We start from the raw sequence: 16,310 nt of genomic DNA, 5'->3' as shown, positions 1-16,310 counted from the left end.
CATGAAGGGGAAAAAAAAGTGTAAGATCAAGGGGACTGTCAGTAAAAATAGTTTGAGTACAGAATGCCCTTCATTCCCTATCCTCTGCAATATGTTTTGTTTGACTGCAGTACCTACAAACCATCAATCCAATGTCATGTGAATCTCTCCTTCCCAATGACCTCTCCTGTACAATTCTTACGTACTTTCTAAGGGTCTGTTTCTCCCAGAGATCCTTGAGATCTTTTTTTTCGGTCTGTCATAGGCAGCATAGAATTCATAGAAAATTTAAACAGCACAGAAAATCCCTGAAGCATTTCACTACCAAGACACTGTGGTGTGCCCCACTGCTTATCATTTGTCAGAGAATTGGAGGACAGTAAGAAAAGACATCCTAAAATAAGTGGCCAAGTTAAATAAAAACAGGAATGGATTCCTCCATCGGTATTTGGCATCCACTTTATTTTATAGTTTGTTTATGTTTCTTTTTAGTCATAGGTATCGTTCATATTTCTGTGTCTCCTCCTGTTAGCTACTCTCTTAAGGTAATTGACTCAGAACACCAAACCACAGAACATTTCCACACAATAATTGAACACTGAAGTATTATTAGGTGGTATATAGATCCTTTATTGATATAGTCTCATATTCATAATTGATACAAAACATTCAAAGTCATAGAATATGACTCTTTGCAAAGATTTACTTGCTTTGCAAAATCCAAGTTGAAGCCATGAATGATGGACAAGTATTTGATTTCAGTTATAATACTGGGGCAAGGAAGATAATTCTGTAAGGAGTGCAAGACAGGGACAAAAACAGGGAAAACCAATTAATGTAAATCTCTGTTTATTCCAAATACCATTTTACTTGAGTAACAGTATGCACACTTCAGCACATTATGGTGAGATACGTTCTCAGAGTGCTGGCTTTGGGGCTGAATGCCCTGCAAAGAGTGTGCTCACTGTATGTCTGTACTTGGCTGTATGTGATGCTGCCACAAATCTCTAAAAAGAGAGAACACTAAGGTATTAATACATGACTTTTAAATCTAAATTCTCCCTCATTGTGTTATTTTTAATGCTTGATTAATCAACCATTTTTACAGTACTGAGTCTTAGTCCTAAGTGTACTTCTTGAAGAGCATAGAGCAACAGCTCTTAATCCTTACCAGAGGAATAGTTGCTAATATTAGTTCATAGAGTCTATTAAGTGCAAGTAACAATTACTAAGCATTCCTTTGTTCCAGATAGGGGTTTTTTAAGCTTAAACATATAGTTTGGCTATGTTATCCAATTAGACAACACTGTGCTCATTTTTTTCTTGGTTGTTAGTAGAATCATTTTCATCATCCCTTCCAGTTAGGACACGGCTGTATTCTACCAGTGTGCTGCATGGCCTCGCCTCTGTTTCAGACTCCCTTGGGGTTTTGATCTTGAATAAGAAATAAATCATGAGGCCCACCCCTAAGAGAATGATGAGGACCAGAGTAAGTAGCATCCACATACTCATGTGACCATGTGCTTTGTCCTTTTTGGCATCTGTAAAGAAATGTAAAGCAAATAGAAGTGGGTGTACTATAGCCATAAATAAATATAAGAATACTGAAAACTGTTGGTCTAATTTCCCCCTTAATTACCAAGGAGAAATCTGTCATGTCTTTGTGTCAGTCCCCCTCGTAGATCTTAGCTTGCAAAAGAAGGAGCAAAGAGGGTGTGATCCATTTACCAAAGATTTAGTTATCCAGGGATGCTTTGGTTGTCTCATAGGTAGTACTAAATTATGCTGGGAATTCATTCAATGGCAACTAAGTAAATTAAGCTCATATAAAAGACAAATAAATAATGAATATCAGTTCATAAAAAATCACAAGCATTTCTTTTCATGTCTCTTTGAAACTATTGGGAAGGAGAAACAAATCTTACCTTCCACGTTTGCAGCTGCTTTAAGAATAGCTGTCAAAGATAAAGACAAACATTTAGTCAAAATCTAAAAAGATCACATTTTCATCCTGACAGTTTCATATTAGCAAAAGGTTTGATATCCCATGCATCAAAGTTACCTCATCACTCCTCCTGGAAACACATTTGCTAAATTAACAGAGATGAAAAGGGGTGATTGTATTTTAACCTGATATTTATGGTAATAAAACTGCTGTGTTTCGCATGTTAAAGCCCCCTTCTTGCTTCTTTTTAATAATCAAAGAATCTTCAAGCACAGATAGTTTCTGACTGTTTTAGATGACTCTCTCTTCTCCACTGGTTAATAATCTTGCCCTCTTCACTGGGCCTGAATGCCTACGGAGACTGGGAACAACAAGGATATTTGACACTTTTCCTATATTGCACATAATTCATTTGAGACCCAGCAGATTTTAATTTACCCTAATTCATTTGCATCTATAATTACATTTATAAGCTCAAGCTTTCTTATGCAGTTTTCCCCAGCTGTGCAAAGAGGGCGCCATCTGCAAGATTTTTCTCGGCACTCTGGGTGCGAGCTGGATGATGGCCAGTGGGAGAGCAGATCTTCCCCATGGGCCTGGGAAGCTGCAGGAAGAGTCGGTGTGTGTGTTCCTGGTAGGAAACACCAGGAGCCCGGCTGCTGCAGCAGCAGCACAGCAAAGCATTAAGCTCCAGTGTGTTTGTGAGCATGAAGGAAATGCAGCTGTGAAAGTGTCCCTTGGAAGCACGCAAAGCTCACTGTAATGTTAATATCTGCCTGGGCTGAAAGCCCATTCTGCTGGAGAGCCTGGTGTAAGGGATATTCTCTGTACTTTGGCATTGCACGTATGGGCCACTGAGAGCCAAACCCATCAAATACAGTATGTGTTGACACTGAGTTCCTGCGTTTGATGTATCTGGTAACAGCTAGCTTTTTGTGGTGTCTATTGCTTTGACTACTCGAAGACAACTAAGAACCGCCCTAAAAGGAGAATTTTCTTTTTCATAAAATGCTCTGACACTGCTACAAATGTGTACAGATGCTTTCCCCACCAGCTGCAGCTTTGCTCTGGGAGGTGAAAGGACAGAACCTCAGAAACATCCTAAACCTCAAGGTTGCGAAACAGGACAGGAAAACTTTTTTTTCTTTTTTTTTTTTTTCAGAATTAACAGTTAAATGCCAAAATACCACATGGCTGTTTGGCTCACAATATTCTGATATTTCTACTTCCTGACCAAAGCAGATGGTGCTTAGTTACACAGAAACACAATATTAAAAAAAACAAAACAAAACAAAACAAAAAAACACAAAACCAAAACTGCTAACTGAAACGCTTCTACTATTTTCAAAGGTCACTACACACGCTCTGGATCGTGCTTCCGTTCTGTTATTATTGCTTCATCCATCTCTTACTGGAACAGCATGTATCATAGTACAGCAAGGGAAGGAAAAGCAAATTATTGTTCCATAGAAAGTGAATACGGATGTCGAAGGGGAGCAAAACAACAAAGGAGTGTAAATTTTTTTTTTAGGAAATCTTGATCATCCTTAGTTATTAATTGAATATTCATCACACCATGCAAGAGAATCTGAAATTATGAAGCAATAGAACATGAACAGGACAGACACAAAAAAAAAAAAGATAACTCTATATATTCATATTATTTTTGTCTGAACACTGAAGCAGGTGATAAGGAAGACTGCAAATAAAGTGTTTTATTGGTCTTTTGTAGTGACCATATTGTGCTATTGCTACTGAAATAAAACCATAAACATCAAGAAAAAATATTAAAGTCACTTACTCTTTGGTTTCTTACAAATAAAACCCTTTTGGGAAGAGCAAGGAAGGACACTCCAGTAGCCAGAGAACGCAGACAGCTCCACACAGTAATCAAGCTGGTCCTTCAAGGGCTGTCCATCGGCCCAGTTGACAAAGCCTAAGGCACTGTTGTCTTGCCAAAGCAGCTGCCCTAATGTTGGAAATGTTACTAGCAATACTAATAGTTCCACGTCAAAGATCTTCACTAATGTTAGTGAATATTATCATTATTACTTTACTCAGCCTAATAAAGCAATACTGCTCTTTTAAAAAATGCTGTTTGTGATTGTTTTCTAATGTATTTTATTTCTCTTGATTCACTTTTTAAGAACTTCTCCAAATTATGATTTGCAAATTTGCCAGTCATAACAGTTTTAATTTACAGATTCCCTTATTTTTGTCTGGGGTACTGAAGTTTCAAAGCTAGGCTTTTTCATTTCAGCAGCACTCATTGAAAATCAGAAACATTTACTGTAACACAAACATATACCTAATTAAAATCAACAATTTTTTTTTTTTCAGAAACTCCTGCTGCAAAACATTCTGAAGTATCAGTGAGTTAAAATGAATCTAAAATAATAATTCTTTCTGACTGATTGTGGATTGACACTAGTGTTGTTTTCTTCCAGGTGCTTGTTTTCCACTACACTCTCTTTCTGGTAGCCAGCAGCCTAACTTTCTCAGTACAGTGGTACAGAGAAGCTCAGTGCTGTGGGCTGTGGCTGGACCCCCCAACTCTCACGTGGGTACTCCCCAGCCATAAGAAGATGAGATCCAGCCAGGATATGTTCCCCACTGGGGCACAGAGCAAACAGGGTGGGAAAGGCTTTCTCACAGATCAGGAATAGGAGATATCTTCAGGGAGGGTTGAGGTCAGGGGGACAAATAACATGCCATTGACTGTGGTCCAATGTAAAGGACCTTGGTGACACTGCAACCATAAGCAGCTTTGAAAAATTATCATTGATTACAGCAATTCTTGGATTGTTCAAATTTAGACATGGGGCCCCATGATTGCCTCAGGTACAGACAAATGAAATTGCATGTTATATCTCACCTTTTAAAAAGAACAGTATCTTCTGAGTTGTGCCTCTCAAGAGATATTCCTATCACCTCTCCACATCTTTGCTTCTGAACCACATATAGACAAGATATTTTAATTGAGGCAATCCCACATGGTGGCATCCTTTGGCAGATCCATACAACATCTAAGATCCATAACTGAAGCCCACAAATTTCTTTTCAACAGCCTTTCACACCTATTGGATAAAACCATCAACCTCCAAGACTTTTTAGATTATATACTATCAATCTACCTTTTTGTTTTTAATTAGCTTCTATTGTACTTCAGTTAGTTCCTTAAAAACAACAGTCTTATCCACATTTCTGTCCATTTAATGAAGTCTATTTGTGATTATTTATAGAAGTTAAAACAGTTACCATTTACATTTCTGTATACTCCTATCCAAAAGCCGCTTGTCTTGCTTGTATATAAGTCTGCATGCTCTACTAAAAAGTTTGATTCAGCCAGATCTTGTACAGAAGTCAGCATACCACCTGTAAGAAAACCAACAGAAGATGACAGGAGGTATCTCCTGCCATAGAAGTCAGTGGCACAACTTAGTTACAGCCTTTGATACAGGATAAGTATAATAATAAAGCCTCTCCTGCTGGTAGGGAGTATGCAAGGATTTAAATAGAAGCCAGAAAGTAGTGTTCAACTGTAGGGGAACAGCAAAGACTGTGACTGGTGTCACCAGAAGTGAAAGATGTGAAAGCATAGTGAAGATGATGATTTTTTTAAATACCAGGTGAAACACTTATTTTCAAGTGATTGGATAATACTTTTCATAGGCATTACAGATGATTATTTGTTTGTTCTTCATGGTTTGACAGGATATCATGTAGTATGTAATACTGCGCAGCAAACAAATTCACAGTTAAAATTGAAGTATTCATTTTTCTGGCAATGGTGGTCCAGGAAGAGTGCTAAGAGGATTTTAAAAGATATGAAACAAAAGGACCCATTTCTTTTCGGCAGTATAGTGCTTCCCTTTCACTGCCTCCTGAAGCATGGATGAGGTAGCTGATGATTCAGCAGCATAAGTAGAATGGTGCCAAGGAGCAGCTCGTGGTCTGGGCCAGGACCAGATGCCTCCAAGATGGGGGAGGGAAGCATTTGGGTTTGCCTTTCCCTGGCTCTGGCCACTGGTAGAGCCAGGACTTTCACGCAGTATGTGCAATCCCTTTAGGATCACACACCCTGTGTGAAAAATAAGTAATTGTTACTATATTTATTTCTTGTGTAGGGAAAGGTATGGAAAAGAAGGGATAAGGCCAGAAAGAAGTTCCCTTTTTTTGTGAATGAAGAAATACAAGAAGAAACAAGCACAGCTGGAAAAACCTCAAGGAAAATTGATCACTCAGATTTCAACATAACCGAAAAATAAACAGTATCAACAGTAAAAAGTAAATGAGACATTGATTTCCTTTTTTTAATAAGTGTAGGTTTTGCAGCATTAGTTTTCAAGACTTTTTAAAGTGATTATTTTTTTTTTTAATGTCAAGATTGAAATCCTATTTTTAGGTAAAAAAAATAATTACCTGATTGAATGCACTGAGTCACAGACTGAGCCCAGCTCATTTCATTGTCATTGAAGTTATAGCAGTGGCTTCGGAAAGGAATCCAATATATGCGATCAGATTCAGGACATTTTCCAATATCCTGTGGGGGATCAGAAGGAAGTACATCTAGAAGAAATCAGATATTATGGATGCTTTCATTCATTAGAGGTGGCAGATCTTCAGATATGAAATCAAGTTTAAAAAAACCCCTTTCTTAAAAGTTCTTGAAATATACTTCGGCATACAGTGCTAGAATTATCAGTGACTATGTCAAGAGGGCCAATGAGGAACAGAACTGCTCAGTCACAACTGAATGATTGAATGTGAGCCTGCACTCCCAACTAAATCCAACTTGAACTGTCTCAAGGATATTTGAGTGTTCAGGGGGGGTTGGTTCTAGTTTATATTGTTATAACCAAGAAATTTGTATAAATAAAAGATACATGCATTAAAAGCAGAAAAAGAGAATCCAGAAAACTCGCAAACTCTCAAGAGATTCAAATAACAATTTGATTTTAAATGGAAGTATAATCTAAAATCAGAGTTTACTGGGGAACTTCCCATTTAATATTTTCCTCAAGGTAATAATTCTTACATAAAAATTCTGAACAACTTTAACAATGCATGGAATAATCTGAATGTCATTGAATATTTGTGTAGTAGCCCCTCATTCTCCTGCAAGCAATGACATTATGGAAAGAAACAGCAGTATATATGTTTTTAAAACTAAAGTTACAAATGAGTAGATAGGAAGTTCAGAACATGGCCTGGAAAAGAAATTAAAGAAAAACTACACAAAAACAGTTCAAAAGAAAAATAATTTCCATTAAGTCTGTGTCACCAGAGCTAATACTGGTTGCTCTAGTACAAATGGGAAAGCAAAAAGGTTTAGTCCCATCCTAAGTGTTGCCTGTAGCTTTCAATTTGTAGTGTTCCTTAGTGACACCTGCAGAATCACTATGAAGTATGAAACATTGTTTGGGCCAATAACAGACTTTTTTCCCCAGATAGAACTCTTCCTCCTTTCCCCGGTTTTTAAAATCTAATAACACTGAAACCATAACCAGTGTATGAATGCTACTTATGGTGAAGGAACTGTATTTGTTTTATACTTCCCACAAAATCCCCGTCAGCAAGAAGTTTTATGTTCTAGACTTGAAGTGAAATGTTTAATACTCCCACAATCTCTGTTCTGTCTGCTTGTGGCATAGGAGAACTTCTACTGCAGTTATCACCCTAGTCTAGTAAAATGGCATTATCTTGTCTGATAAATGACCACATCATAAAAATAAATCATTGTTCATGCAAAATAAAGGTACTAACATTACAAACTCAGTCTTATTATTCCCTAATACATACTTAGAAATCTGTATTTCAGTCAAAGCAGATAGAGCAAGGTTTCTGCCATAAAACTGAAAGCCATCGCCATAGCTTACCCTCAGATTTTTTGCAGGCAGGAAAATGTTTTTCATTGCAAGGTGCTGTTTTCCAGGTCCCACGGAGCTCTAGATAGACACAGGCTATTTTCTGTTTTGGTTCTCCATAGGACCACTTTGAAAAATTTATTTTCCTTTTATCAATCCATCTGTCATAGCCATGACTCTAAAATTGAAACAGACAACATAATTTTTGTACACTCTCATCTGCTGTTTCAGGTGAGTGGATTTATACAAATGCAGATTTTCACAGTGACATGTAGAGCTCAGTTTGTATATCTGTTCTAGTACTGTTAAAATATTAATTGAATTAGGACCCAGCAATGTGAAAGTAAGACAGAGCAGTATCACTCCCATGCTGAAACAGCCCACAAAGGTGTTTTGAAGGCCAAATGATGCTTGCTGTGCACTGCTGGTGCTCAGTCCCTTGTCAGGCACCATCGTGAGGTGGAATCATGGTCTAAGAGGATTCAGATCACCATGAAGAGCAATACAACCATAGGAACATGAAACTTGTGGAAAGCTCAGGTGGAAGTGGGTCTTGGAGTTGGCTGTCAAACAGGGACTCCAAGCTCAAGTACAGTTCTGAGGAGAAACATTCAGGAGTAAACTGCAGTTATCACTATGAAAAGTCTGAGAAAATTTTTGGTTTGTAAGAAGCAAAAGAGAAATATTCAGAAGCAGGAAGTCTTGAGTCTTTGTTTAGTCTCCCCCTGCCCCCTTTTTTTCCCCAGGAAGAATCAGAAGAATTACAAGGAACTGGGGACAGATCTAGACAGTCTGTTGGTGCCATTAAGAACTGGGGGATAAAATATGATCTCTCTCTAGTGTCTACATGTATCAGGAGGTCAGGTACACAAGTTCCTCCTGACCTCAGCACCATCAGGGCAAGATCATTGCCTGGGGAGCAGGAGGAACCAAGAAGCTTTACTCTGCAAAAGAAAAGGACCAGGAGAACATTTGGTGTTTCAAACTTGCTTGTCATGGAATTTTATCTACTTTCTAAACCATGTTTCTAACTGTAAAAACAAAAAAAATTGATATCAAGTGAAATTAAACACTATTATATTTTTTTGGATAGAGTTGTCCTGTGGATTTGTGCAAGTGGGAGGATTCATGTCAAAGCTGGTGACTTCTAGTCACACATATATTCTCAGACAAAGCATTTTACCTGTTAGGGAGAGGTACTGTTAAAATCATTGAAATGCATGTTGTTCAATAACAACTTCATTCTCAGACAATGTAGCCTTCTAGGAAGCTTTATCAGAGTGCTGCTGCATCATATAATCAGAAATGCTATTTTTACAGAACATTTATTGTAAGATCTCCCTAGAGATACTAAATTTCAGACATGTTTTGCTGTGTTATTTATCTGTGCAGAATCACAATTAATAAAAACAATCACTAGTTAAGAAGATTATTACTGATGAAAGAACTTTTTTTATATTATCAAGGTATTTTAGCCATCTGAAAGGACAATGCAATAGAAACATGATATTTAGATGCATTGAACAGCTACATATTCACTAGAAAACGTGAAGCTCATTTTGGCACTCAGCCACAGAGTTAGTAAGACTGACTCAAGTGTTGCCTTACACAGTGGTGGACCTGGGTCTCTGAATCCACTTTTTCTGGTACAATATAGCTTTTACTACTTTTAATCTTTGGGACTTAGCAGGTATCAGAATGAGGGTGTTCAGAGGCACATAGTATGCCCTGTGAGCTCTTCTGTACAGCTGCCAATGATCGTGAGGGACTAGACTTAATGACCTTGTTGGTCCTGTTCAGTAGAATTCAGCTTTCCTAAAAATGGCCACCTGAAAGTTACCCAGATAGTTTAACCTAAGAGTCTAAGACTCCCAAAGAATTAGTAGAGGCCAGCACTGTCAGAGGTTCCCATCCTTCTTTGTTGCCTAAAACGGAATAATTATTTAAGACGGATGAAGTTAAATGAAGTGAGTGCTGTCCACCAGTCCTAGGTTCCTAAATCTACTCATGCTACAGTTCTGCCTGCGGATAGTAATCCAGTCAACAGCATTAAACTGCTCCACCAGTGAATTTATTGATCTTACCACATTGCTGTTGAGCCCAATCCATAAGGGTCCTCCATATCGTGCTGCCTGCAGCAGCAGGAATAAATTACTGTAATGATCAAAAATGCTGGCAAGCTCTGAAGATCTCTTCTTGCAGGCTTTTCTTGCTTCTTCCCAATTCATTTTAGAAGGAATGATTAAATAGGTGCTGTTACCATAATGGATGAAACCAGAATCTGGGGCAATTGTGGAACGGAACAGTTCAGGCTCTGAAGGAAAGAAGTGTAAATTTGAGAGGAAGGGGAGAAAACAGTCAAAAATTACTAGCTGCCTGAATATCAGCATTACTTTTGAGTAACAGTTGAATATAGTGTGGCAGCACAAGCATCAGGTAAAAGCATTTCTTATTTAAAACACAGGAGACATTTTTTAATGGTAACTTGGAATTATTTTTAACTATAGCATAAAAAGTGTATTCAGGGATTAGGAAGAGGCAGAGAACACTGTGTGTATCTAGACTTACACTGCACCAGATGAAATTTTGTGAATACTGGTTATACAGTGATGTTCCCCCCAGAGCTCTCTAGGTCCCCCTCCTGCAGTGCAGGTGAAATTCCTCCCACACACAAGCATGGTGCAGGATCTCCACACCATTTCAGTCTGAAAATAGGAGTGAATTTCATTCTAAACACAGTTTGTGACTCTGCTGCTGCTTCTTTCCCACGTAGGATGAAGTGAAAAAGGAAACTGTAGCTGTACCTAAAATGATACATGTGGAAGCAGGAGACAAAGACCTAGAGCTAGTGATGGGGACAGACAAAAGGACAAAAACTGCCTTTGTGTTCAGTCAGTGTCAAGGATGCCCTGATAGTTGTTTTTGCTAGTGACGCCCAGATGCAGCTTTCTGCACTTGCACAAGGCAGAGCTATGAAACATCTGGCGCAGCTGTGGCTTCTTCCCCTATTTTTACTTGCTGCTTAGCAGTTCCCTGTTCCTATTTCTGTGGATCTCTGCAGTGTAGCTGCACTCCAGATGTATCTCTCACCCTGAGGATACACAAAGAAAACTAGAACTTTCGCCCTTCTGATTATTGCTGATCTTGTGATATAAAAGCATTGCTAAGGACTGATGAGCATACTAACCAGTCTGACTGACTGTAGCTAACCCCCCAGTGGAGGATGTGTGAGGATTCTTCTCGTGAGGAAGGGTTAGATCTGGGGGTGGGAAAGCGTCCTTTAGTGTTTTATCTGCATAACTAAGATGCCTGTGGTGCAGGTCACTGATGGATTTGTCTTTATGCATTGTATTTGTGTAATAACCTGAGTCAGATACCTTTATCTGTGCCAGCTGGGTAAAGCACAGGTGGGTAAACTATTATGTCAATAGAGAAGAAATGCATTTTGAAGGCACAATTTTTCTAACAACCTGTTTTGGGCACTTGCATCACAACAAGGCAGGTGAATCCTGCCTTTGAAGTGTCTGCTCACCACGTGCAGGCACTTGATTTAAGTGTAGACATCTGCAGGGTAGGTGAAGTGAGCCTCTGTGAGTGCTGGTGCATATGCTGGTAGGGAAAAGGCTGTAAATCCAAAACTTTTTTATAATCTTTATCCCTGAGCGGGTTCTGTGTCTGGAATTCCTGAGCTGGGAAAGCAGCCCTGCTTCCCTCACACCAGCTGCTACAGGCACAGCTGGGCAGTTACAACTGAGGACTCACAGTCAGATTTTTCAGGAAATCTCTTCCAACAAAGGCGGCAAAAAATAAAACTTACTGCTGTCCATCTGGCAAATATAGCTTTTGTTATGCTGGCAGTCAGTGATTTCCCAGTACCCTGCTTCATCTACAGATCTTGTTGTCATTGCAATACAGTCAGTCTAGGGAAAATTTAAAAAATGAAATTAAAGCTAACAAAGTGCAAAATGTCTGGCAAATTAATAGAAATTAGTTTGAGGAGACAAAGTTAATAGATTTCTTTCCTAATTTTCTGGCTTTTGTTTTCATTTATTGTTTCTTGGAAGTGAAACATGATATTATATATATAAGCAAATGAACCTTCCTTGGCAGGTTACTGCAAGAAATTTTGTCATTTTATTAAAATTGCTTGGAGTACACCAAAGCTATTTTTATGATGTATTTTATGGTAATCTGTACTGAATTTGTTGAACTTGCATTTGAATTCATGCTGTGCAAGGAAAAACAATAAAGCAAAGTAAAAATTCGAGCTAATAATACTGAACATTTCCAGTAAAATCTAATAATCTAATAACTTTCATTCTAGCAGTAATTATAATACAGCACTCTTCTTGTTCAGTCTGGACTTCTGCAAAGGAATGACAGTAAGTGTAGACTCTGAAGAGGCCTATTAATCTGTGGGTACAGCTATAAAAACTCGATCTCTGAAATATTCCGTTGCCTTCTGCTTTAAGCCATTGAAATACAGGATCCTAGCTGAGACAGAAGTCAGTCAACTAACCTTGAGTACATTATCTAAATTACGCATTTTCTGAGTTTTTTCTGTTTACCTGTATTGTAATATACTTCCCGTCAATGTACATGTATTCATCTCTAAATCGGACTTGTCTTGCCCAATTTGAGTAGTCAAAAAAGCTTCCATCTGTCCAAAGATATGTGCCGTCATGGTTAATGTCGTTCAGTCCGATCCACGTTTCATTGGCAACATCCTTTAATTGCAAGGTAAAGAAGGCTATTAAAAAAAAAAAAAACATCAGAAAGAGAGTAGCTGAGGAGTTGCCTTTCTTCAAATTGTGTAAAGCAAATTCCAAATAAAACAACCAATCAACTTTTAAAAATATTGGAAATAGCAAATTCAGTATTGTTAGACTATGAATTAAGAATAAAAGAGGAAAATTAAAATGAGTAATTAACTGAAGCAATTCGATTTCATTAAGAAAAGTATCATAAAAATCATAAAAATGATATAGACTTCTTGGAAATAGAGAGATTAGGGCTAGAAGTGACTTCAAAATGATTGATCAGTTTTCCCCAAGGTAGCATCAACACACATGTCATTTCTAGTAGATGTTTGTTTGCTGTCTGACTTGACTATTCTGTGGACATCTAATTACTATTTATTATTTTTATATTACATATATATAATATATATTATATGTAATTTTATATATTTATATAATTACTATATATTATTACTCCTGTTTATCCCATCTTCCAAGGCCATTAAGAACAGATTATTCTATTCCCTATACATGATGCTTTTGCCAAAAGATGGGAAGTGTCATATCTCACTCCACTCTTCTCCCTGGATCAATCAGCTCAGGGTCTTCCTTTGTAGGTTATGCTGTTTAGATCTAGAGGCTAGTTCGACTGTTAGATGAAACGTGCTGGCTTCATACTTAGCACCAAAAGGCTCAGATGCCTTACCTTGCACTTGCTCATTGTGTATAGAGGCCAAATTTCCCCCTAATTCTATACAATCACTTCTTGCAGAGTGCCAAGTCAGTCTCTCTTCTCCTCTGGACCCAAATATTTTATAACACTGGGGGGAGAGTAAAGGATTAGACAAAATTTCAGGTGTCAAAGAGTCTTGAAACCATTGGTTTTGATTAATTCAGTTCTAGTCCCTGCATGTAAAAAGCAGCAGATGGGGGAAGCTACTGAAACGTGAATATTTTCAGCCAGCAAGAAGTGGACCCAGCTAATCACAGCGATGCCTGTGCAGCACCTACAAACCTATGGATGGTTCAGGGTTAGTGCTGGGCAAGAGTGGGCAGCCTCCAAAAGCCTTTGAGGAATTAATTAGATATCCAATGTGCACAAGTAGAGATTTCAGGTCACGCCACTGAAAAGTAGAATTTTTGAGGGACCGAAACTACTTCCTGATCAGGAACGTAATTTGGGGCAGGTATCTCTCAGGTCAAGTTCTTGAGTTCTTGTGTGTGTGTGTGTGTGCGTATATATATATATACATACACCATCACCACCCAGACTTAGTACTAAAGCCTGAGCTTCTGTGAGCACTCAGCGTGAGCTGAACAGTGTGAGGAAGAAATGCTCTTTTGTATGGTGTATTAGTATCCCATAGGGATTTTTCCTTAATATCCGTGGAAAAAGTGGGTTTTGTGGTTGTGTATGTTCTGAGGGACAGAAGACATGGCTTTTAACTGGCATATGCTGTTTCTCCCTTTTTATGCCTGTTGAATGCATAACAACTTTTGCTATTGATTGCACTGTGGGATTCATTTGTGATTTTCTTTTGTTTGTTTGTTGGTTTTTGTTTTTTTCATTCACATGGCCAGGTGTACTTTTGATTAAGTTAGCAAAACCAATGCTTGCTTGTTTTCTGTATTTGATTTGACATTTATTGCTGTTTGTGTTTCTCATTTTAAAATGAGTTGTTGTGATAACCAATTACATATGAAAAGTGTGACCTTGCATTTTTTAATCTCAGTGTTGCTCAGAAAAAGGGGCTTACACTTACAGGTAAGGATAATGGAACAGGATTTCCATGCAAGTAAGTGTGCCTAAAATAAACAGAAAATTTTAGAAACTGTAAAAGTAACTATGGCTAAGGGCACAAGAACATTTACAAAAATTATAATTTAAAATATTCAAATTCACCTTTGTTTTTTAGATTAGAGGCAGACTTGCCAACACAAAAAACTGCATACACTGCTAATTAGAATACCTCTTAATAAACCGGTGTATAAAGTGAGAGGTTTCACATAGTGAGATAAAAAAAAAAAAGGTATTTCTTTCCTCTACCTATAGCAAATCTGCTAAATAAGGCTGAGATTTGTTACTGCACCTTATTGTTAAACAAAAGCCAGGTTTCAGGACACCCTCCCAGAGGTGGAAGTACAGTAGGAGCAAATCCTGAGTAGGTTGAATTATGCCTTTCGCAGATGAAGTAATTTTTCACAGCACAGCTTATATCTTTCCAAAATCCTGTAAATAAATGGAATACAGAGAATCACTGCCTGGAACTCTCATACCACCATTACAGCAGTCAACCCCAGACAGTATTTGTAAAGCAGAAATGAATGAAACCTTCTGGAGGCAGGTGAAAGTTGCTATGTACACATTTACCCACACATACTCCCTCTGTGGTATGTTTGTCTCCTAATAGCGATGGCATGGTTTAAAACCATGCCATGAAAAACTGTCAGCATTGTTGAACTATCTATTTGTGGGATAATCTCAAATTCAAATATGTAGCAAACATTTTGGATTTTGATGCTGAATTTTCAACCAAATACTTCTTTGTTGCTATTTTACTCACCAAAGTTTCTTGACATTATCACACAGTGTTTGTCATTATTTGCAAAACTGGGTTCGTTTGGAGCCCAGGCAACATAGTTCACTGGAGTGTCATCCAACCATCTGAAAGAAAGAAGGGGACAGTGGCTGCTGGACAGACATCTCCAGCAGTCATTTAGCTACAGTGTCTGTCTAGGTAAAGGGCTAAGCAGAGCATTAGTAGTGACCAGAGGGCAAAGGCTCTACATATACTGGAGAGGACGTATCCATAACTTTATTGCTGCTTTTTATCTATTTAGTACTATCACATTCAAATTCTATCAGCATCCCATTTCGCCCAAGGTTGGATAAATAACATCATACTTCGAGCAAAGACTTCTTTATGGTCTGGGCAAGACAGAAACTGCAAGATCTCACCAGTGCATGGATTTCCTTTTCATCCCAGAAACGTATTCTCTTGGAAGCCTTCTACAAACAAATTTCCAAAACGGGTTCCCTACCAGCAATTTCAAAAAGCTGTTGGGTGAGATGTTGCTTACACTTCTTATTTCCAGCTCCCATAACTTGAACTACTGGGATTAATCTGGTTAAACTCTTACATTCATATTTTATCAAAACCTCCTGGGCTTACTCTGTAGCCACTGCAGATTTGGTCAGAGTTAATCTCATCCTAAAGTTGATGTCTAAAGCGAATCAGGCGATTAACTACCTAATATTAGCTGCTGCTTCTCACTACCTGTGAAGGGTCACCTCGGTGTTTAACTCAGATCTCTCAACATAAGACATTAAGTGAAATGAATCTTAGCTGTGAACTTCTATTGGTTTTGCTCTCCCAGATTTGGAAGGAAAACACATTACTCTGCTTAAATATAGGAGAACTTGACACTTCTGATCTGAGATTTCTCTTGAAATCTACCCAGAGGTCAGTTGCACAATAGTTTCCAACTCTTAAAATGAAAACACACACGAATGCTCCCATAGAGTGAGATGAAATTGCTGTCATTTGTTGTTCATTATCAGTTTTCCTTTACTCACCTGAATTTCTGATCAAAGCTGACAACTAAGCCAATGAAATATGTTTCCCCTCGGAGTTTTGTGTAAGTCTAAAACAAAAGCAATTAACAGTTAAGCACAAAACAGTTCCTCAACATCAAACAGAAACCTGGAAGCCCATTAACCATGCCTGTGATTTATTTTTTCTTTCTTTCAGGATTTGAGCCTCAGGTAAGAACATTTTC

At 38.1% G+C, this 16,310-nt stretch overlaps 1 protein-coding gene across 3 annotated transcripts in view; it reads right to left on the bottom strand.

Annotated features, from left to right (window-relative positions):
* Nucleotides 1-585: 585 nt before the first annotated feature.
* The window catches only part of LOC101921305 (macrophage mannose receptor 1-like), a 33,960-nt gene continuing 18,235 nt past the window's right edge, over nucleotides 586-16,310 (bottom strand). For all 3 annotated transcript variants that reach the window (XM_027777268.2, XM_055806560.1, XM_055806561.1), the window contains 13 exons: nucleotides 16,108-16,175; nucleotides 15,095-15,195; nucleotides 14,621-14,760; nucleotides 13,237-13,351; nucleotides 12,360-12,541; nucleotides 11,609-11,711; nucleotides 9,876-10,105; nucleotides 7,804-7,969; nucleotides 6,347-6,493; nucleotides 5,183-5,299; nucleotides 3,726-3,893; nucleotides 1,905-1,934; nucleotides 586-1,520 (listed from right to left, as the gene is read on the bottom strand). In XM_027777268.2, coding sequence (XP_027633069.2) covers nucleotides 1,276-1,520; nucleotides 1,905-1,934; nucleotides 3,726-3,893; nucleotides 5,183-5,299; nucleotides 6,347-6,493; nucleotides 7,804-7,969; nucleotides 9,876-10,105; nucleotides 11,609-11,711; nucleotides 12,360-12,541; nucleotides 13,237-13,351; nucleotides 14,621-14,760; nucleotides 15,095-15,195; nucleotides 16,108-16,175 — 1,812 coding nt within the window. In that variant the 3' untranslated portion in view covers nucleotides 586-1,275. The remainder of the gene's footprint in view (nucleotides 1,521-1,904; nucleotides 1,935-3,725; nucleotides 3,894-5,182; nucleotides 5,300-6,346; nucleotides 6,494-7,803; nucleotides 7,970-9,875; nucleotides 10,106-11,608; nucleotides 11,712-12,359; nucleotides 12,542-13,236; nucleotides 13,352-14,620; nucleotides 14,761-15,094; nucleotides 15,196-16,107; nucleotides 16,176-16,310) is intronic.

The sequence above is a fragment of the Falco peregrinus genome, chromosome 5, assembly GCF_023634155.1.
Source record: "Falco peregrinus isolate bFalPer1 chromosome 5, bFalPer1.pri, whole genome shotgun sequence".
NCBI classification, from domain to species: Eukaryota; Metazoa; Chordata; class Aves; order Falconiformes; family Falconidae; genus Falco; species Falco peregrinus.
The sequence above is the reverse complement of the archived record's forward strand: the minus strand, read 5'-3'. Positions and strand labels throughout refer to the sequence as shown.